This window comes from Bombina bombina, chromosome 5, assembly GCF_027579735.1.
Source record: "Bombina bombina isolate aBomBom1 chromosome 5, aBomBom1.pri, whole genome shotgun sequence".
NCBI classification, from domain to species: domain Eukaryota; kingdom Metazoa; phylum Chordata; class Amphibia; order Anura; family Bombinatoridae; genus Bombina; species Bombina bombina.
Window position 1 is genome coordinate 454,759,633 of NC_069503.1, and position 23,585 is coordinate 454,783,217.

General features: G+C 37.4%; 1 protein-coding gene across 1 annotated transcript in view; it reads left to right on the forward strand.

Moving 5' to 3' along the window:
- Nucleotides 1-23,585, forward strand: part of ADCY1 (adenylate cyclase 1) — a 720,437-nt gene that overhangs the window by 465,678 nt on the left and 231,174 nt on the right. Inside the window, exon 6 of the mRNA XM_053715756.1 lies at nt 14,891-15,049. Coding sequence (XP_053571731.1) covers nt 14,891-15,049 — 159 coding nt within the window. The remainder of the gene's footprint in view (nt 1-14,890; nt 15,050-23,585) is intronic.

Consider the following 23,585-nt stretch of genomic DNA (forward strand, 5'->3'; position numbering starts at 1 on the left):
ATGACGTGTTTTGCAATTTTTTTTATTTATATATAAGTCATACATGGTCTAATTAACAGGAAAGTCTACTTGAAAATGTATATTGTTTAAAAAATGATACATAATTCCTTTATTACCCACTTCCCAGTTTTGCATAATCAACACTATTATATTAATATACGTTTTAACTTTATGATTATCTGCTTCCAATTGGACAATGTCATGACATATGTCAATCACCATTGGGACCTGCAGTTCTCTTGTGATGAAGGAAGTAGCTTGTATTCCCTTTTGGGCAGAGAATTGGGAAGCCGACAACAATGTCTTCATCCAGGGGCATGGTCTCTGCATCAATCAGATAGTAGAACCATGGGGTCTCCCAGAGTTAGACTTAATTGCTTCTGGTTTAATCAACAAACTTCCGAGGTGCATTGTGAGATCCAGAAATCCTCAAGTGGAGTCATTTCAACTTGCTTACATTTTTCCTACAGCAGTTCTACTTTCCAAAGTAATATCATCAGTATTTTTGATTCCTCCAGCCTGGCCACACAGAACTTGGTTCACAGATCTGATTTGGAGGTCTAGTTTTCCTCCATGGCTTCTTCCTTTAAGTCACAACCTTTTCTCTCAAGGCCCCTTCTATCATTAAGATCTCAAGTCTCACAACTTGAATGTTTGGAGATTAAACGCATAATTTTAAAACAGAGACGTTTTTCAGATAAGGTTGTAGAGACCTTAATTCAAGCCAGAAAGCCTACTAGAAAAATACATCACAAGATTTGGAAGATTGATCTGTTTTGGTGTGAGAATAATCACTTTAGTTGGCATTCTTGTAGAATTACAAGAACCCAGCACTTTTTTCAAGAAGAACTGGATAACGGTTTGTCTGCAAGCTCTTTAAAAGGTCATATTTCAGGCTTTTCAATACTATTTCACAAAAAAAGATTGCTAAACTTCCTGATATTTAGACTTTTGTTCAGGCATTAGTTAGAATTTGTCCTGTTATTAAAGGGACAGAATACACCAATTTTCATATAACTGCATGTAATAGACAATACTATAAAGAATAATATGCCCAGATACTGATATAAAAATCCAGTATAAAACCGTTTAGAAAACTTACTTAGAAGCTTCCAGTTTAGCTCTGTTTTAAAGGTTACTGAAAAACCCACTGCAAGTGGGAATTAGCAGACACTCCCCCCCTTCCTTGGCATATAAAAAGATTCTTTACACAAACAGAAGCAGGCTGGAGTAGATATACGTTGGTATTCTCCTAAAATGTTGGGGCTTGGTTAGGAGTCTGAAAATCAGAGCAATGGTATTTAAAAATATGCAAAACTATCCATTTAAAAAAAAAAAACTGTGTGGGCTATATAAATGGATCATCTACAAAACATTTATGCAAAGAAAAATCTAGTGTATAATGTCCCTTTAAGTCAATTTCTCCTCCATGGAATCTAAATATGGCTCTTAGAAATTTACAAGTCTCTCCTTTCTCACCCATACATGCTTAAGACATCAAATATCTTTCTTGGAAAGTCTGGTTTGAACTAGCAATTTTATCAGGGTGAAGGGTTTATGATTTATCTGCTCTTTACTATGACCTTCCTTATCGTATTTTTCACCAAGATAAAGCTGTTTTAAAAACAGAATTTGATTTATTACTAAAGGTTGTCTCTTCTGATGCTATTAATCAGGAGACTGTAGGTCCTTCTCTTTGTCCTAATCCTTAAAATTCAAAGGATAGACTCCATAATTTTGATGTTGTAAGAACATAAAGACGGTACCTTCAGGCTACGAAAGATTTTAGAAAATCTTCTAATCTGTTTATTCATTTTTTCAGGTCCTTGTAAAGGCCAATAGGCCTCAGCTGTTACTTTAGCTTCTTGGTTAAAGCTCCTGATTCACAAAGCTTACTTGGAGGCAGACAAGCCTCCTCGAAAGTGCTTTACAGCCTACTCTACCAGATCGGTTTCTACTTTCTGGGCTTTCAGAAATGAGGCTACGGTGGAACAAATTTGCAAAGCAGCAAAATGGTCATCCCTAAGTGCCTACCTTTTTTTGAAAAAAAAAAAAAAATTTTGTCCCACCCAACATTATTTGTGGAATCCACAGCTTTGGCAATAGTTCCCATGCATAATGGATCGTGGACTCTCACCACCTTATGAAAGAAAACAAAATGTATGCTTACCTGATAAATTCCTTTCATTCATGGTGACAAGCCCTATCCAATCTATTTGTTATTTTAGAAGACAGTACCATTGTGCACCTCTATTTTCTATGCTTTATCCTTTCCTTCTCTTTTCCTTGCTATTTTTCCAGCTTGGCTATATGTACTGGCATACCAGTGAGGTGGGAGGGATGAAGTGCTCTTGAAAGGTTTGGGAATCTTTGCTTCCTCCTAGTGGCTATGAATTGTATTTCCTGCATAATGGATCAGACTCGTTGCAATGAAAGCAAGTAATTAATCAGGTAAGCATATATTTTGTTTTTTAATGTGTTTTTAGTGGAAATACTTGAAATTCCTTTGTTATTCACAGAAAAAAATATATATTTTTATGTCTATATATATTTTTGTATAAAATGAAAAGAAACAGAGGGGCGCCTCATGTGTGGTATCATCAAGTATATGTGGATTAAATGATAAGTCAAGCCAAACGGGTACTCACATGTTATAAAAGCACACTTATGTGCTGGTAGATACAGTCTGTAGATTTAGATAGGTGTGACAGCTCACCCACAGTGGAGTTTTTACTTCTATGCTGCAGTGATTAAGGCTGAGCAAACATATGTGCTGGTAGACACAAGCTGGCAGATTAGGGAGAGGTGTGTCAGCTCACCCCATGCATAGATATCCAATGATGGGTGTAGAAGTTGATGAGATTAGTTTCCCAAATATTAGTCAGGATAGCAGGAAGGTAGGATAAATCAACTTAGAAAATTGTTTCCATAAAAAATATATGTATTTATTAAAAACAAAATTTTTAAAATTTAAAATACAACAGAACAGTGTTATACAAGTGGATTGGGGTGTTCCAATGACCCCCTAAAAAGCTGCCACGCGTTTCTCGGTTTAGAACCGTTTCCTCAGACATATATAGTTAGGGCTCACCTCTATTATCATATATTTTTGTATATATTGATATAGATATAAAGGTATAGATATATATTTAAAAAAAATAGAAATGTATATTTAAAAATAAAAAGATTTTTTTTTCTATGTGAAGAATTCACTTCAGGTTTAGTACAGTTAGTCCAACGAGGTGTCGACTTAGCGAGTGAGCGATAACTGATATTTTTTTCTTTTTTACATTGTGTCCCATAGAAATTAGCTAAGTTGTGGTATCCAAAGACCTGAAGTTAATTTACATTGATCTTTCACTAGCACACTTTTAACTTGTAAAGCTAACCAGGCTACGATACATTTTTACTGTGAGCATAGTTAGCGCACAAGCAAAAAATTAATTTAGCGCACCACTTGTAATCTGGCCCATATTTGACTGACTAAAAAGTGTTATTATACTTGTTTTCTGGTCTTAAGCTACTATATGTATGTTCATATAATAATGCATTTTATTATTTGACATGTATAGTAAGATTAGAGTAAAATGTTCATTTTCAGAATGTTCCTAATATGTCAACAACACATTATTGTTGTTACACAAATTTATTAGTGGTATATTGATTATAAATCTTTTTTTCAGAAAGGCATATTCCAAAGGGTTGATAGGGACTACATTATCAGAAGTGAAGATAATTTTAGTTTGCAATTTCCCAGAGACTCGTGTTTGACATGCTGAGGAGTAGGTAGACATTTAAAAAAAAAAAAAAAATTTAAGTGAGAAGGACCTGGGATTATTACATCGGTTTTGGTGCACAATTAAATTTACAACAAATTGCCTTCAGTACCAAAACGCTAGTGCTTTCACTTGGGAACGTGATAGCAGGCTTAAAGAGACAGTAAAGGCATAATTAGACATTCATGATTCAGATAGAACATACAATTTTAAACAAGTTTCCAATAATCTTCTATTATTTAATTTGCTTCCTAATCTAGTTATCTTTTGCTGAACGTTTATCTAGGAATGCTCAGGAGCAGCAAAGAACCTAGGTTCTAGCTGCTGATTGGTGGCTGCATTAATATACCGATTGCCATTGGCTCACTAATGTGTTCAGTTAGAAACCAGTAGTGCATTGCTGCTCATTCAACATATGATACCAAGTGAATGAAGCAAATTTGATAATAGAAGTAAACTGCATATTTTAAAATTGTATGTTCTAACTAAATCATGAAAGAAAAATTATGGGTTTTAGGTCCCTTTAATGCAACAACATAGGTAGTAAATAGATGCAATGAAAGCGGTTTTCTAATTTGTTACAATATAGGTAGCATAATGGGGAGTCTAACAAAGAGTTTTTCTTCTCATGACACTATTATTTCTCCATTTAGTGTATAACATCTATTTCAACAAAGGAGGTATTATATTGAGAAAAATTCAAGATAGTGTGGTTGAAGGAGATTTGATACTAGCAGATAAGTGGAAGAACAAGTTAAAGGGACATTAAACACTTTAAGATGGTAATATAAAATTATAAATTGTTTATATAATGAAAACTCTGCAATATACTTTCATTATTTATTTTGTACCCTTTTCCTGTAATTCCATTGTGAAATTGTGAGCTTTTCAGTCCCTGTTAGAAATGGAAGTGCAGGAAACTGTTATATGCCACACAGCCATTGGCTGCACACTCTAGTGACCTATTTATTACTGTCCCTAATTGGCAACAGCAGAGAAGGTAACCTAAGTTACAACATGGCAGCTCCCATTCACCTAGATTTAGAGTTCTGCATTAGCCGTCAAAAGCAGCGTTAAGGGGTCCTAACGCTGCTTTTTACCGCCCGCTGGTACTTAGAGTCAGGCAGGAAAGGGTCTACCGCTCACTTCCCTACCGCGATTCCAGGCTACCGCAGATCCCCTTACGCCAATTGCGTATCCTTTCTTTTCAATGGGATTTGCCTAACGCCGGTATTTGGAGTCTTGGGAGAAGTGAGCGGTAGAGCCTCTACCGACAAGACTCCTAACGACAAAAAAAGTCAGTAGTTAAGAGCTTTATGGGCTAACGCATGAATATAAAGCTCTTAACTACTGTGCTTTAAAGTACACTAACACCCATAAACTACCTATGTACCCCTAAACCAAGGCCCCCCCCCACATCGCCACCACTATAAAAAAAAAATGTAACCCCTAATCTGCCGACCAGACACCGCCGCCATCTACATTATCCCTATGAACCCCTAATCTGCTGCCCCTAACACCGCCGACCCCTATATTATATTTATTAACCCCTAATCTGCCCCCCCCCACGTCGCCACTACCTAACTACACTTATTAACCCCTAATCTGCCGACCGGACCTCGCCGCCACTATAATAAATGTATTAACCCTTAAACCGCCGCACTCCCGCCTCGCAAACACTATAATAAATAGTATTAACCCCTAATCTGCCCTCCCTAACATCGCCGCCACCTACCTACAATTATTAACCCCTAATCTCCCGTCCGCACCGTTGCCGCTACTATAATAAATTTATTAACCCCTAAACCTAACTCTAAACCTAACCCTAACACCCCCTAACATAAATATAATTTAAATTAAACAACATAATATTCCTAAAATTAACTAAATTATTCCTATTTAAAACTAAATACTTACCTATAAAATAAACCCTAATATAGCTACAATATAACTAATAATTACATTGTAGCTATTTTAGGGTTTATATTTATTTTACAGGCAACTTTGTATTTATTTTAACTAGGTACAATAGCTATTAGTTAATAACTATTTTAAAGCTACCTAGTTAAAATAAATACAACATTACATGTAAAATAAATCCTAACCTAAGTTACAATTAAACCTAACACTACACTATCATTAAATTAATTAAATAAATTACCTACAATTACCTAAAATAAAATACAATAAAATAAACTATTCTATAATACAAAAAACAAACACTAAAATTACAAAAAATAAAAAAGAATTACAAGCAGTTTAAACCAATTACACCTAATCTAAGCCCCCTAATAAAATAAAAAGCCCCCCAAAATAAAAAATTCCCTACCCTATTCTAAAATACAAAAGTAATCAGCTCTTTTACCAGCCCTTAAAAGGGCTTTTTGCAGGGCATTGCCCCAAAGTAATCAGCTCTTTTACCTGAAAATAAAAATACAATACCCCCCCAACATTACAACCCACCACCCACATACCCCTACTCTAACCCACCCAAACCCCCCTTAAATAAACCTATCGCTAACCCCCTGAAGATCATCCTACCTTGAGTCGTCTTCACTCAGCTGAGCCGAATTCTTCATCCCAAGGTGCGCAGAGGAGGTCCCTCATCCAGTAGAAGTCTTCATCCAAGTGGGGCAAGAAGAGGTCCTCCATCTGGTAGAAGTGTTCATCCAGGCGGCGTCTTCAATCTTCATCCATCCGGAGCTGAGCCATCTTCAAAGGAGCCGATGCGGAGCCATCCTCTTATACCGACAAACTAACGACGAATTAAGGTTCCTTTAAGGGACGTCATCCAAGATGGCGTCCCTTCAATTCCGATTGGCTGATAGAATTCTATCAGCCAATCGGAATTAAGGTAGAAAAAATCTGACTGGCTGATGCAATCAGTCAATTAGATTGAAGTTCAATCCGATTGGCTGACCCAATCAGCCAATCGTATTGAACTTGCATTCTATTGGCTGATCGGAACAGCCAATAGAATGCGAGTTCAATCCGATTGGCTGATTACTAGTGGAGCTCTAACCATTATGCCCCACCAGAATGGATTTTTTATCTCTGGTGTTTTGTTTGTGTCAGGTTTTTCTCTCGTATTACAAGTTGAAAGTAAACAAGATCGTTTGAGCGCAATTGAAGTTAACGTGCATCGGGTAAGCATGTCCTCTAAGCTCTGGTTAATTGTTTTGCAAAAGGAAATGGAGAGAGTAGCTATCGCAACAACATGTATTTCAGTTATCATACATTGAATATACAGAACTTATGTATAATCCTCCTCACCCCCTTGGTTTGAAAGTTCCAAACAATCCAAGTGATCTGAGTAAAATCCAGTACTTCTGGGAGATTTAAAGTACCTGAATATTAGCCATAAGGCTGGGATGTACCTTTTATATCCTAGGGTCTTCTCACAATATTCAGTGTAAATCTGTCCACCTGACAGTATCAGAAGCAAAAATCCTGAGATGTTGCAAATCTATTTTGCGTATTTTAACCAGAATCCTTTTGTGCATTGGTAACAGTGTATATAGAGTTTTACTGGTTAATGGCAAGTGGGGATACTTCCCTAGATGTGCTAATTGCCTATGCAATAATTTCTATTGATTTACGTTTATGAATGGTGGAATTAACACTCATGCTTTTATCTCCACCATAATTTAAATACATTTAGATTTTTCCCTAGAATGAGCTTTACCTAGCAGCAATCAAAAACCTAACTACTGCTGAAGAGATCTAATAAGAATGAAACAGATGTCCAGTAGTTCTTTTTATATTTGCTGCATTTACCCCACTTGGGGACTGCTGTGTTTTAACACAGTATCATAAGCAAAAAATCCTGAGATGTTTCATATCTAATTTGCACATCTTACCAGAATTCTCTTGGGCATTGGTAACAGTGTATATAGATTTTTACTGGGTAACGGCAAGTGGGGATACATGCCTAGATGTGTTAATTGCCTATGCAATCATTTCTATTGATTTATATATGTATACATATACAGTACTGTGCAAACATCTTAGGCCACCACAAGCTTTTGTTGTTTTAGCAAAGTTTTAATGACCTTCCATATTTATTTTTTGGTCTCTTTATTAAGATGCAAACAGAAAATACAGGAAATATATACACAATATATATATATATATATATATATATATATATATATATATATATATATATATATATATATATATCAAAACAAAATGACTTCTTCAGGCAAAAATCAAATGCAAGGGATGGCCCAGCACTTACTGCCAAATATCAAGGTGCACGCTGTCAGGCTCCTGCACCAATCCCAAACAACTTCAGTGAATCAAAAAGCAGCAGCACCGCTAGATATGCATAAAAATCCTTTTATTGGTGAGACAACACATAAAACAACAACAACGTTTCGGTCACAAACAGACCTTAATCATGTTATCGATATATGATAACATGATTAAGGTCTGTTTGTGACCGAAATGTCATTGTTGTTTTATGTGATGTCTCACCAATAAAAGGATTTTGATGCATATCTAGCGGTGCTGCTGCTTTTTGATTCTTCAGGCAAAAGTCAGTATTTAGTGGGACCTCCCTTGGCACTAAGCACATGTTGACCTCTTTTGGGAAGACTGTCCTGAAGTTCACTTTAGTAATCTTCTGGTATATTATACCAGGCTTCTTACAGTTCTTCCCAGAGTTCTTTAGATTAAGGTTGCCTTTTATTTCATTCTCTGTCCAGGTGATCCCATACTGCCTCTATAATATTCAGGTCTGGACTCTGTGGGGGCCAGTTCGTGACTGTCAGTTTTTTATCAGCTGTTTTTCTCTCCAAATATGATTTCACTGCATTAGCAGTGTGCTTGGGATCGTTATCATGCTGAAAAATAAAACCATTCCCAATCAGGCATATTTCTGAAGGAATGGCATGATGAATTAAAACCTACTTTTCAGCATTCATGATCACATTCATTCAGACAATATCGCCAACACCACTGGCAGAAATGTAGCCCCAAACCAGAACAGACCCTCCACCATGTTTCACTGAAGGCCACAAGCACTCATTCTTCCATCTCTCTTCAACTCCTTTTCTCACATATTGTTGACGATTGGACCCAAAAATGTCAAGCTTGAATTCATCACTCCATAATACTCTTTTCCACTGATCTTCATTCCTCTTGCTAGGTCCCTAGCTTCATTAGGGTGGAGTTAAGACAACTGTTTTGCCTGTATAATCTATACTGGACTTCCTGAAACTGTATAGTTGTGAGTGGTGAGCTTCACCACTATCCTCGCTAGTTAATTAGATTGTAAAGGTTTCCTTTTTTGTAGTTCATGAAAAGTTATATAACGTATTGTTTATATTGAATTATAGTAGAATTGATGGAGGTTGTCCAATAAAGATGTTGCTAAAATCTCCTCTTTATAATGTATATTGATATTGCATGTTTTAACTCAAGTTGAATGCTATATAACCGTATTTACTACTGAAAGGTGCATAGTTGTCTTTTTATGTATACTGTACTTCTCTCAGAGATAAGTGTGTCCTAATAATATATTTTTTGGACAAGTATGGTTTTAGATAGACAGTATTTATTATAGTAGAATCCATCCTGATAATGGCACTAACTTTTTTGTTTAATAGATAGTATTTTTTATTTTGTTGATCTAATAACACTCACTAACATCCAAATAGGAGGTCACACTTAGGGTCCAATTTATTAAAGTGCGGACAGACATTATACGATGTAACGTATCATGTCCACCGCACATCGATAAATTAACTGCAGGGGGTGTCAATTCTATACGATAGGGCGGATTGATGTCCGCAGCCTCAGAGCAGGCAGACAAGTTATGGAGCAGTGGTCTTTACTGCTGCTTCATAACTACTATTTCCAGCAAGCGGAAACAGGGGCTTCAAGCTCCATTCGGAGCTTGATAATTCAGCCCCTTAGTCTTATTATTGCTTTTAGGTAATTCCTCCCTTTCACAGCCGGAATTGAACCTGAAACTTTGGGTCTGCAGCCTGTTTCTCTGTCTGTGCCACCAGAGGGCTCTGGCTTGTGCTGATGTTCCTGGAGACTTGCTGCCCACACTGGCTGTGCTCTTTAGCTCCTCCTGCCTGCCATCTGCAGGCAGTTACCTCATCATCACTGCTATAAAATGCAGCCTCACAGACAACTCCCTGCCCTGACATTGCGGCTTATACTCTGTTTGTGCCTCTGGCTTGTGCCTATATACAAGTGTTCTCTGGTCTATCTTCTGACTCCTGTGCCTGGCTTGTCTCCTGACATCTTTTTGATTACCCCTGTGTTTAGACAAAGGATCGGACAGCTTCTCTGGTAATACTGGATAGTCCCTGTGTTTGGCATCTGGTCAGACTTCTTTCTGATATCTGACCCTCGGCTTGTTTTCAGACTATTCTTTTGTTATCAGCCAGTTACAGCTACCAGTGTATCCAGTAGCTCTAATCTGGTATTCTTCTCTTGTACCCAAGCCCTGCGAGGGCGCCTATCTAGTACTGCTATTCTGTTTCAGCACCCTAGCCCTGTGGAGGGCACATGCTAAGCACTGCTATCCTGCTTCAATACCCACACACTGCAGAGGGTGCCTGTCTAGCACCAGTATACTACTTCCTCAATCTAGTCCTACAGAGAGCATCTGCCATGCAATAGTATCCAGCTCCTATGCCCAAGCCCAGCAGAGGGTGTCTGCCAAGCATCAGTTTCCTGTTTCTGCCCTCAGCCCTCAAGTGGGCACTCCAATTCCTGTCCTTGGCCTTAGAGTGGGCACTTCTGTCCTCGGCCCTCAAATTGGCTTTCCAGTCTTCGCCCTACATAGTGGTCACTCCAGTTCCTGTCCTCAGCCCTAGAGTGGGCACAAATTCTGACCCAGCTCCAGTGTGGGCTTTACTGCCTAATTCTGTTTCTTGAATCCAACTCTCAAATTTCCTTTACAATAAACTTGCTTTGTGTTCCTTTTTTTTTAATCATGCTTAAAAGTTGTAGTTTTGCTAAGAAGCCTATTCTTTTCTCCTATTCCATACGGAGCTTGATAAATCGACTCCTAAGTACGCTCTTTATTCATGTTAGCCTGAAAATGATTGCTCTTCTATGGTTATCTTTATACAGTATATGAGAGAATTAGACTAATGTTGACAGGACTTTTGAGTTCTCCACTCCACTTGTTTTCTGACTACTCTTCTGGATAATTCCTATGTTTGGCATCTGATTGGACTGCTTTCTGGTATCTGACCCTTGGCTTGTCTTCTGGCTATTCTCTTGTTATCAGTCAGTCACAGCTATCAGTGTATCCAGTATCTCTACTCCTGTATTCTTCTCTTGTACCCAAGCCCTACAGAGGCCTATCTAATAACAGTATCCTGCTTCAGCACCCTAGCCCTGTGGAGGGCATATGCCAAGCACTACTATCCTGTTTCAATACCCACCACTGCAGATTGTGCCTGTCTAGCACCAGTATTCTACTTTCTTATTCTACTCCTGCAGAGAGCATCTGCCAAGCACCAGTATCCAGCTCCTATGCCCAAGCCAGGCAGAGGGTGTCTGCCAAACATCAGTATCCTGTTTCTGCCCTCAAGTAATTCCTGTCCTTGCCCTTAGAGTGAGCACTTCTGTCTTTGGCCCTAAAGTGGGCACTTCTGTCCTCGGCCCTCATATTGGCTTTCCATTCTTGGCCTTAAAGTGAGCACTCCAGTTCCTTTCCTCAGCCATAGAGTGGTGTAACCACTTCGTACTATTTAAGAAAACTTAGTGGTAAGTGGATCTAACTGCTGAACTTACAATTTAGAATGTTAGTGCCTAAAGTAATAAGTAATAAAAGCCTTTTAATACTGTGACTCAGTATTTCTTTAAAGCAAGTAAATTGTTGGTATGTATTCCTGATCTTACACAAACTATCACAAGGAAGGTTTGCTGTACCGTGATCAGGAAAGTTATTCTGATAAAAGAGCTTGCTTGCTTGATTTACTGCAACGGCAGTACAAGCTCCAATCAGTCTGTGAAATTAGTGTGTGGTCTGGGTACACACTGGAAGGTTGCAGAGAGACTGCTGCTGTGAGCATGACAAGCTGAGCAGGGAACTCCTCCTCCTGGAAGCCCCAGGTAAACACAGAGGACAAGTAATATCAGGCAGTCTTAAGCTTAGAAAGGCTAGAGGCAAGTTAGGGAACCTGTAAAAAAACAAGATGAGCAACTGGTTCTGCAGAAAAGAAAGTTCCTTTGCAATAATCACAAATCAGGCTTGACAGAGCTGGAGTCCTGTTCTGAGTACAACAAACACAACAATTAATCAAGCAATGAGATTCAGCAGGTGAGGCTTTAAATAGGCATCAGAGATAGAACTCCCTTCTCTTAAAGGTATAGGCCCATATTTATCAAGCTCCGTACGGAGCTTGTGGGCCCTTGTTTCTGGTGAGTCTTCAGACCCGCCAGAAACACAAGTTATAAAGAAGCGGTCTAAAGAAAGCTGCTCCATAACCCTGTCTGCCTGCTCTGAGCAGGCAGACAGGAATCGCCACAAATCAACCCGATCAAGTACGATCGGGTTGATTGACATCTCCTTGCTGGCGGCCGATTGGTCACGAGTCAGCAGGGGGCGGCGTTGCACCAGCAGCTCTTGTGAGCTGCTGGTGCAATGTTAAATGTGGAGAGTGTATTGCTCTCTGCATTTAGCGAGGTCTTGCGGACCTGATCCACACTGTCGGATCAGGTCCGCAAGACCTTTGTTAAATAGAGGCCACAGACATCACAAGTGGGCACAACTTCTGACCCAGCTACAGTGCGGGCTTTACTGCTGCTTATTTTGTTTGCTGGGACTAAGTTTGATACCTCTTCACATGCGATCCAAACCTCCCTCTGGTAGTACAGTTTGATACTTTACTGTCAGCACCCGGGACAGTGAGAAATACTTTTTTAGTTTTTGGAACCTGGAGGGAGCCTCACCTATTTTGTTTAGTTACAATGTATTTAGATTATGTATGCTCTTTATTCATATGAGCCTGAAAATGATTGCTCTTCTGTGGTTATCTTTATATATTAGAAAATTAGAATAATATTGACAGGACTCTTGAGTTCTCCACTTATATCTATCATATCTGAATAACTGCCTTTCATCTGGTGAAAAATATAGCTACATCCCCACTACAAGTGTGCACCTTCAGTAATCTAATTATGATATAATTGAAATACAGATATTTAACCTCTATGTTTAGAAGGTACCGCAACAATATGTTTTATGGGTTATATCTGCTATGTACCAGAGGTTGGTCTCTTGATGTGGTGAACATTTGCCCTTAAGTACTGTATTGCAATACTGGGCTTATATTTTGTTTGTTTATATTTTTTATTTTAATAAGGATCATTTTATGTTGTTTAAACAAGTGGATCCTAGCCTGGCTCTTACTTTTGAGTAAAATAATTTACAGATTGCATGAGCAGGTTAGCATGTGTATTATAAGTAAAAAGTAAAACTTTCACGCGAGAACAAAACCCGGCACCCTAACTAAAGCACAATACCAACAGAATTAAAAAAAAGAAACTTTGTTTCAACAATGTTCATGAACATAGATCAGGTAGTTCTGTGTTGAGTTTATTACAGTTTCTAAAATATTAACACATATTAACACATAAATATTTATGTAGATAAGCATATATATATATCTTTACTGGAAACACACAGTTCCCAGAGACCGCAATGTAAAAGCACTTTTCAGTACTGTTTTTTTTTTCTCCCACTCCCGCTAACTATACCCCCAAAGTACTGCCTAGTGCAGTTATTTTATTAAAAAAAAAAAAAACGGTACAAACTTGCCCATTTGTGGGGTCGCAAAAAATTAGTGCTCCTCTTATAATCTAGCCCTAAGTGTAGGTTAACCTAAAGAAATAGAAAATTTTATTAGCAGACTGAAATGGACTGCATCACTGTAAAACTCATAACCCTGAATACTGACAGACAGCTGTACATTTTCCAGCAACTCAGGCAGTTAACCCCCAACCAGCCTGTGTGTGTGTGTGTGTGCATACATAGATATACATAAGTATATAGGTATGCGTTTGTGGATGTGTGTGTATTTGTGCTTGTTATTTTCTCTAACAAAACCTTTTTTACTGTATCTTCAAACATAACAATAGTAAAAAAAAAAAAAAAAAAAAAACTTTATTATTAGTGCAAATGTAAAGTAAGGTAATGAAGTTGTATTAGGCCAAAAGTGAAGAACTTTATTGAAGCCCAATCATTCAGCAACATTTTGGGGCTCTTGACCCTTTATCAAACTTGATAAAGGGGCAGGAGCCCCAAAATGTTGCTGAATGTTTGAGCTTCAATAAAGTTTTTTTTCACTTTTGTTTTAATACTCTGGAGTGCAACTTCATTACCTTTTTGGATGCTTTGTGGGTCTGGGGATGAGTTGGCACCTAGTGAACAGAAATGTAAGCTATCCAGTTTCAGAAATGGTGTGCCGGTCTGAATAGTCTGCAACTTTCAGATAAATAATATAGGAGTAAAGGGAATCAATTATATTTTTTTAAAAATGTCCTAAAAGAATTGCTAGTGTGATTTTTAGCTGTTGTAGATTTTAAAGCAATAAGTGGTTCAACTAATCTAACAGAAACAAGAGTACACAAAGTTGAAGTATCACATATGGACTGAAACATTTAGGGCCTCATGAACTAAAGTTCTCAGCTCTGGCAAGATTATGAAGTCTTGGCAGTACTGCAAGGTCCCTCAAATAATTTTAGAAAGGCACATTTTAGCCTTAGAGCTGTTAATCTCACCATGCAGGGTTCTAGATCTGAATGAGAGACACCTACAATACAATATAATGCTCAAACCCCATAAAGATTTTCTGGGATTTATCTCCATGTCAGAACTTTTGATCACCGGCCCTCCTGTTTGATGAAGTGCAGTAAAGCTGCAAAGTTCTTATTAACCAGGCTATGAAATAAAAGTGTACAATTGTCAGCTTTCATTTTGGTATTAAGCTACCATTTACAAAACTTAATACTCTGTTATCATTCAGTATTAAACAGATTGCCATATTTCATCAATCAGTATATAGTCTACAGTTTGCACCCAAGTTATGAGATTCCTAACAATACTTAGTGTATGTATTTGTGTTTTTTTACTTTAGGTCTGTTGCAGAAGCTACGGAGGTGGATCTCAACATGAGAGTAGGTTTGCACACAGGCCGTGTACTTTGTGGCGTTCTGGGACTTCGCAAATGGCAATATGATGTCTGGTCCAATGATGTGACTCTGGCCAATGTAATGGAAGCTGGGGGGCTGCCTGGGTATGTTATAAACCATATATTTGGTCAACATAAAAATTTATTTTTAATATAAAGCATGCAAATATGATCATATACTGTTATTCACTGGCTCAGAGGAGGATAATAAAAAATGGTGAACCCATCAAAAGATGACAAAGCAGTTAATCAGAAAGGCTAAAGTTGAGAAAATAGCACAATCTGTAAAAAACGGTGACAATTCAAAATCTTCTTTAGTTATATCAGTGAAAAGAGAAAAACTAACAGAGGGATAGTTAGACTCAAGAATGATGATAGAGTAATGGAAGAAGATAAACAAATAGCAAACTGTTTAAATTATTACTTTGGTTCAGTCTTTACAACAAATGGTAAAGATAGTGAGAATCTATTAAGGGATGTTACGGTAAATATGTGAGTTGTACTTTTCTTTTTACAGAGGAAGAGGTTTCAAGGGCTTTATAAAAAATAAAAGTAAATAAGTCTGTGGGTCCAGATAATATTCATCCAAGGGTTCTAAGAGAACTTTGATCCGTAATAGCTACTCCATTAGCTGATTTATTTTATCAGTCACTTCTAACAGGAGTTGTTTCAAAAGACTGGAAAATTGCCAACGTAGTCCCACTTCATAAAAAAGGTAGTAGGGAAGATTCTGCTAACTATAGGCCAGTCAGTTTGACCTCAAATGCAGGGAAATAAATGGAAACTATTTTAAAGGAAAGACTTGTATCTTTCCTTCAGACAAACAACAGCATGGTTTCACTGCTAGAAGATCATGTCAGACTAATCTAATTGATTTCTTTGACCATGTGACTAAAATAATATACCAGGGAGGAGTCGTAGATGTTGCATATCTAGACTTTAGCAAAGTATTTGACACCGTCCCACACAACAAACTTATTCACAAAATGTATTGCTTTGGAATAGATGCTAAGATTGTTAAGTGGGTAGAATGCTGGCTTAAAGATAGACGACAAAGGGTTTCAATTAATGGTGTACATTCAAATGAGGTGCCAGTTATTAGTCGTGTTCCCCAAGGGTACGTTCTTGGGCCTGTTTTGTTTAACATGTTCATAAGTGATATTGGAAGTGGGCTTAAGGGGGAAGGTTTGCTTGTTTGCTGATGATACAAAAAATTGTAACAGGGTAGATGTAATAGTGTGGAAGACAGCACCTTATTGTCATACCCTGGGGCACAGAGGAAGACCAGCCAAGTCCCAATACAATTCCAATAAGAAAATAGGTGTCCAGCCTCCAAGTAATTATTAAAAAAGACCTTTATTTTCTTTTTACAGGGTCCATAAAGAAAAAAGCAACAACGTTTCAAACCACACACTGGTTCTTAGTCATCTTAGACATGACTAAGAACCAGTGTGTGGTTTGAAACGTTGTTGCTTTTTTCTTTATAGACCCTGTAAAAAGAAAATAAAGGTCTTTTTTTAATAATTACTTGGAGGCTGGACACCTATTTTCTTATTGGAAAAGGGTAGATGTACCAGGAAAGATTGATCAAATGAAAAGTGATATTAAAAAACTAGAGGACTGGTCAAATAAATGGGATCTGAAATGTAATATTACCAAGAGCAGAATTATGCATACATGATCCAAAAACTCAAAGGCCAATTGTAGTCTCAATAGTATATTACTTACTGTAACTAAAGAAGAAAGTGACTTGGGAATTATTATTTCAGATGATATAAAATTTGGTACACAATGCAGCAGTGCAGCCAGTAAGGCCAGTCGAATACTTGGTTTCATTGGAAGAGGTATTAGTAGCAGAAATAGCAAGGTTCTTATGCCACTTTTCAGATTATTAGTTAGGCCAAATATGGAATACTGTGTACAGTTTTGGAGACCATGCAGCACATTTATCAAGCTCTGTACGGAGCTTGATGCCCATGTTTCTGGTGAGCCTTCAGGCTCGCCAGAAACACAAGTTATGAAGCAGCAGTCTAAAGACTGCTGCTCCATAACCTGTCCGCCTGCTCTGAGTCAGCGGACAGACATCGCCAGAAATCAACCCGATCGAATACGATTGAGTTGATTGAAATCCTCTGCTACCGTCAAGTTCTATGTTTCTATGTTTTTGTCATGAATAATTCAAAAAACCATGATAATGTCTGTTGAGCTTTTAGGTACAAAATGGGTAATTTTTAACAAAATTGTCCTTTCAAAATGTTTAAATTAAAATGTAGTTATTTCCATCTGTCACACACATGCAATATCGTTTATAACAATGTGTGCATCTGAAATTAAGAACACTAATAAAGGGGTATTGTTATTAGCCTATCACACTTTGAGGTCTATTCTAGCCCATCAGAAGAGCAGTACAAGGGGCTTTTTGTAACTTTTTTGATGGGTGTAAATATAATAAGAGTACACACCTCAGCAATTAGGTCCAGGCACTTTATTCAACTCCCTATCGTTGTTCATGCAACTGGAAGTGTGCAAAAAAATGTCACTCCGACAGTCAATGTAACACCCTATCAAAACTACCAAGTCACACAAAGGCAACATCAAAACTGTGTTATATTAAACGTCCAAAATGTATTTCACATATTAAAAATACATATGGATATGGGGAATCTATCCAACACACTGATGAATTTCATGCCCCCTAGTGTCACTTATTCATAGACTGTTGTTCTTAGGGCTATTATCTCCTTTTATACAATGTTGGAGGCATTAACGCTGAATGTATTAGTTATTAAATATTAAATAAAAATTAAATATTATTCTTGCAAAATATCAAGAGCAAGTAAGGTGCAAAGGACATTATATCATTTTATATATATATATATATATATATATATATATATATATATATATATATATATATATATATATATTTATATTTACACATATTTAAACAAATATCAGTAAGCATTTCATTGAATGCCCAAAATATGAAATAGCTAATGTCCCATTCTGGAATAATACCTTATGGATATCTAGTTTTTAATTATGTTTTATTTAAAATTACATTTTTTATCATCTTGGTGTTAATCTTGCCACATCTATAAATTTGTACTGTTTGGTCAGCAACATTAATACATTTTAGCTATTTTATAGATGGCTGAATATCCCCTTTTGTTGTTAAGTTCCTATTCAAAGAATTAATTTTTTGCATATAGAGACATGCATATACAGTATCCCACAACAGTGAGTACACCCCTCACATTTTTGTAAAAATTGTATTATATCTTTTCATGGGACAACACTGGAGAAATGACACTTTGCTACAATGCAAAGTAGTGAGTGTACAGCCTGTATAATAGTGTAAATTTGCTGTCCCCTCAAAATAACTCAACACACAGCCATTAATGTCTAAACCGTTGGCAACAAAGATGAGTTCCTCCCTAAGTGGAAATGTCCAAATTGGCCCCAATTAGCCCTTTTCCCTCCCCGGTGTCATGTGACTCGTTAGTGTTACAAGGTTTCAGGTGTGAATGGGGAGCAGGTGTGTTAAATTTGGTGTTATCACTCTCACACCCTCTCATACTGGTCACTGGAAGTTCAGCATGGCACCTCATGGCAAAGAACTCTCTGAGGATCTACATAAAGATGGCCTAAGCTATAAGAAGATTGCCAAGACCCTGAAACTGAGCTGCAGCACGGTGGGCAAGACCATACAGCGGTTTCACAGGACAGGTTCCTCTCAGAACAGGCTTCGCCATGGTCAACCAAAGAAGTTGAGTGCACATGCTCAGCATCATATCCAGAGATTGTCTTTGGGAAATATACGTATGAGTGGGGGCATCCTTCCATTTGAGGATGCCCCACAGATGCTCAATAGGGTTTAGGTCTGGTGACATGCTTGACTAGAACATCACCTTTAGCCTCAGCTTCTTTAGCAAGGCAGTGGTCATTTTGGAGGTGTTTTGGGTCGTTATCATGTTGGAATACTGCCCTGTGGCCCAGTCTCCGAAGGGAGGGAATCATGCTCTGTTTCAATATGTCACAGTACATGTTGGCATTCATGGTTCCCTCAAATAACTGTAGCTCCCCAGTGCCAGCAGCACTCATGCAGGCCCAGACCATGACACTCCCAGACTTGACACCATCTGAAACAAATAAGTTTATCTTGGTCTCATCAGACCACAGGACATGGTTCCAGTAATCCATGTCCTTAGTCTGCTTATCTTCAGCAAACTGCGCATCATCTTTAGAAGAGGCTTCCTTCATGACAGCCATGCAGACCAATTTTATGCAGTGTGCGGGGTATGGTCTGAGCACTGACAGGCTGACCCCCACCACTTTAACCTCTGCAGCAATGCTGGCAGCACTCATACATCTATTTCCCAAAGACAACCTCTGGATATGACGCTGAGCACGTGCACTTAACTTCTTTGGTCGAAAATGGCAAGGCCTTTTCTGAGTGGAACCTGTCCTGTGAAACCACTGTATGGTCATTCCCACAGTGCTGCAGCTCAGTTTCAGGGTCTTGACAATCTTCTTATAGCCTAGGCCATCTTTATGTAGAGCAACAATTCTTTTTTTCAGATCCTCAGAGTTCTTTGCCGTGAGGTGCCATGTTGAACTTTCAGTGACCAGTATGAGAGTTTGTGAGAGCGATAACACTAAATTTAACACACCTGCTCCTCATTCACACCTGAGACCTTGTAACACTAATGAGTCACATGAGAACGGGGAGGGAAAATGGCTAAATTGCCTAATTTGGACATTTCCACTTAGGGGTGTACACACTTTTGTTGCCAATGATTTAGACATTAATGTCTGTGTGTTGAGTTATTTTAATGGGACAGCTAATTTACATTGTTATACATGCTGTACACTTACTACTTTACATTGTAGCAAAGTGCTTCTTTAGTGTTGTAACATGAAAAGATATAATAAAATATTTACAAAAATGTGAGGGGTGTACTCACTTTTGTGAGATACTGTATATATATTACATTTTATTTGCTCCTTACTTGCTCTCGGACATTTTGCAAAAATGTTTTGGTAACCAACTCTCCAAGATGTTATTGGTTTTAATTTACCTTATACATGCAGGGGTTAGTGCCTCAAACTATGTATACAAGGAGACAACAGCCCTAAGAACAACAGTCTATGAGTGAGCAAAATTAGGGGGTGCGAAATGCGTCAGTGTTTTCTTGTTGGAGAGATCCCCATGTCTGTATGAATTTTTAATCTGTGAAATAAATTTTGAAATTTTAATATAGCATAAATTTGAGGTTGCTTTGTGCGACTTTGTAAATATTATACGCTTTTCCATTCTATAAGCATTCAATTCAGACTAATTTCTCGCATGGATTTTTAAACTATGTGCACCACATTAACTCTTTCAGTACTTTGCATGGGAACAGTTCAACAGCAGTAATTATACTCAGGCCTCATCTTTAATATTGTGTGTAGTTCTGGAGGCCATATATCCAGAAGGATATAAACAAACTGGAATCTGTGCATAGGAAGGCTACTAAAATGGTACATGGTCTAAAAAATAAAACTTATTAGGAGAGGCTCAATGACCTAGATATGTATAGCTTAGAGGAGAGAAGTAAAAGAGGTGATATGAAGGTAATTTTCAAGTGTATTAAGGGGCTTAGTAAAGCTGAGGCTGTGAATGTTTTTAATAAAAACAAAAATTCAAGAACAAGGAATCATGATCTCAAGCTGAAGGCTACTAGATTCAGGAGTAATTTGCAGGTGATTGATTAATGAAATAAACTTCCACAAGAGGTGGTAATAACAAACACTATGGGGGACTTTAAAAATACCTTGGATAAGCATAAGACAATCCTACGAACTAGATAAGTTTATACTTTTAGGAAATGTTGGGCAGAATCAAAATCTATCGCCTAGATTACAAATTTTGCAGTAACAGGGGTGCGTTGCTAACGAGCCTTTTTTTTGCACTGCTCCCTTAAGACAATGCTGGTATTACAGTTTTTTTTAAACCTGGCATTGGCCGCAAAAAGGTGAGCGTAGAGCAGAATTTAGCTCCACATCTCACCTCAATACCAGTGTTGCTTACGAAAGCGGTAAGCTGGCTAAACGTGCTCGTGCACGATTTCCCCATAGGTAACAATGGGGCTGAGCCGGCTGAAAAAAAACCTAACATGAACCCCGAGTCTAAACATCCCTAATCTTACACTTATTAACCCCTAATCTGCCGCCCCGACATCGTCGCCACCTACATTATATTATTAACCCCTAATCTGCCGCTCTGGACACCGCCGCCACCTACATTATACTAATGAACCCCTAATCTGCTGCCCCCAACATCGCTGAACCCTACATTATATTTATTAACCCCTAATCTGCCCAACCAACGTCGCCACAACTATATTAAATGTATTAACCCCTAATCTGCCGCCGCCAACGTCGCCACCTCTATAATAAATTTATTAACCCCTAAACCTAAGTCTAACCCTAACACCCCCCTAATTTAAAAATAATTTAAATAAATCTAAATAAAATAAATACAATTAAATAAATTATTTCTATTTAAAACTAAATACTTACCTATAAAATAAACCATAAGCTAGCTACAATATAACTTATATTTACATTGTAGCTAGCTTCGGATTTATATTTATTTTACAAGCAACTTTGTATTTATTTTAACTAGGTACAATAGTTATTAAATAGTTATTAACTATTTAATAGCTACCTAGTTAAAATAAGTACAAATTTACCTGTAAAATAAATCCTAACCTAAATTACAATTACACTTAACACTACACTATCATTAAACTAATTACATAAACTAACTACAATTAACTACAATTAAATTAAATAAACTAAAGTACGAAAAACAACAAACACTAAATTACAGAAAATAAAAAAATAATTATAATTTTTTTAAACTAATTACACCTAATCTAATCCCCCTAATGAAAAAAAAGCCCCCCAAAATAATAAAATGCCCTACCCTACACAAAATTACAAATAGCCCTTAAAAGGGCCTTTTGCGGGGCATTGCCCCAAAGTAATCAGCTCTTTTACCTGGAAAAAAAAATACAATACCCCGCCAACATTAAAACCCACCACCCACACACCTAACCCTACTCTAAAACCCACCCAATCCCCCCTTAAAAAAAAAACTAACACTACCCCCTTGAAGATCACCCTACCTTGAGACGTCTTCACCCAGCCGGGCACAAGTGGACCTCCAGAGGGGCAGAAGTCTTCATCCGATCCGGGCAGAAGAGGTCCTCCAAGCGGCAGAAGTCTTTATCCAGGCGGCATATTCTATCTTCATCCATCTGGAGCGGAGCGGGTCAATCTTCAATCCAGCTGACGCGGAGCATCCTCTTCAAACAAAGTCCAAGCGAAGAATGAAGGTTCCTTTAAATGACGTCATCCAAGATGGAGTCCCTTGAATTCCAATTGGCTGATAGGATTCTATCAGCCAATCGGAATTAAGGTAGGAAAAATCCTATTGGCTGATCCAATTAGCCAATAGGATTGAAGTTCAATCCTATTATCTGATCCAATCAGCCAATAGGATTGAGCTTCCATTCTATTGGCTGTTCCAATCAGCCAATAGAATGCGACCTCAATCCTATTGGCTGATTGGAGCCACCAATAGGATTTTTATTTTCATTTTGCATAATTAACCATTTTGCTGCTTAACCCTGTGCTGTTTTAGTTGTTAAGCTTTCATTGCATTTACAAACAAACAAAACATATATATATATTTTCTGTTATTTACCTACGCAGATTATACATCATTTTTGTTTCCGTGCGAGCCTTCAGGCAGTTATGAATATATCGGATCATGTCTGCTCTCACCTTAATAAATAGGCCCCCATTCATTTTTTTGAAAATAATTTTGCAGAAATAAACTTATACTGGAAAACACTGCAATAGTGAATGCAAAAATAATAAATAAATATATACATTTTTGTAAAATTTTCTGTGGCATATATAGTGAATATATATATATAGCAAGGGAGTTATTATTTCCTAAATATTTCAAACACACATTTTATTGTTCCACTTTTAGCATCAGCTCACCTTCCAAACACATCAAAAATGTTAGATTTTATATCTATATTGTTCAATTAAAATTATCAATTCAAAATTGGAATATATAACTCATTATTTTTGTCATTATGCACCATCTTGCAGTCGACATTGACAATATAATATCTAACCATAAAAAATATTATATACATTTTAATTAACAACAGTAAAACAAAATGAGGCTAGTGTCTGTTTAATGCAAGTTATTATTACTGTGACAATTACTTCATAGCTATAAGGACATAGAGCCCTTTATCTGAATCATGGAAACTTTATCTGGTGGTCTTATTATATGGCCAAGTCTGGTATTTCTTTTAATTCAGTTCAGAGATTTAAAAGGATGTTTTCTTTGTCTGCTTCTAATTTAGAGTTTTGGTAAACTATTCCTAAAGTGTAATCTGCTATTTCTAAATGTACTACTATTTCACTTAAGGATAGTACCTTGGAGTCTTTTCATAGAAAGGCTTTTCAGCAAGTAGGTATTCTTTTAAGGCCACAATTAGTATTACTTGCATAGCTGCAGCTTCTACCCTTTAGGTTTTATCTGAGCAACTTTCAGAGGATTACA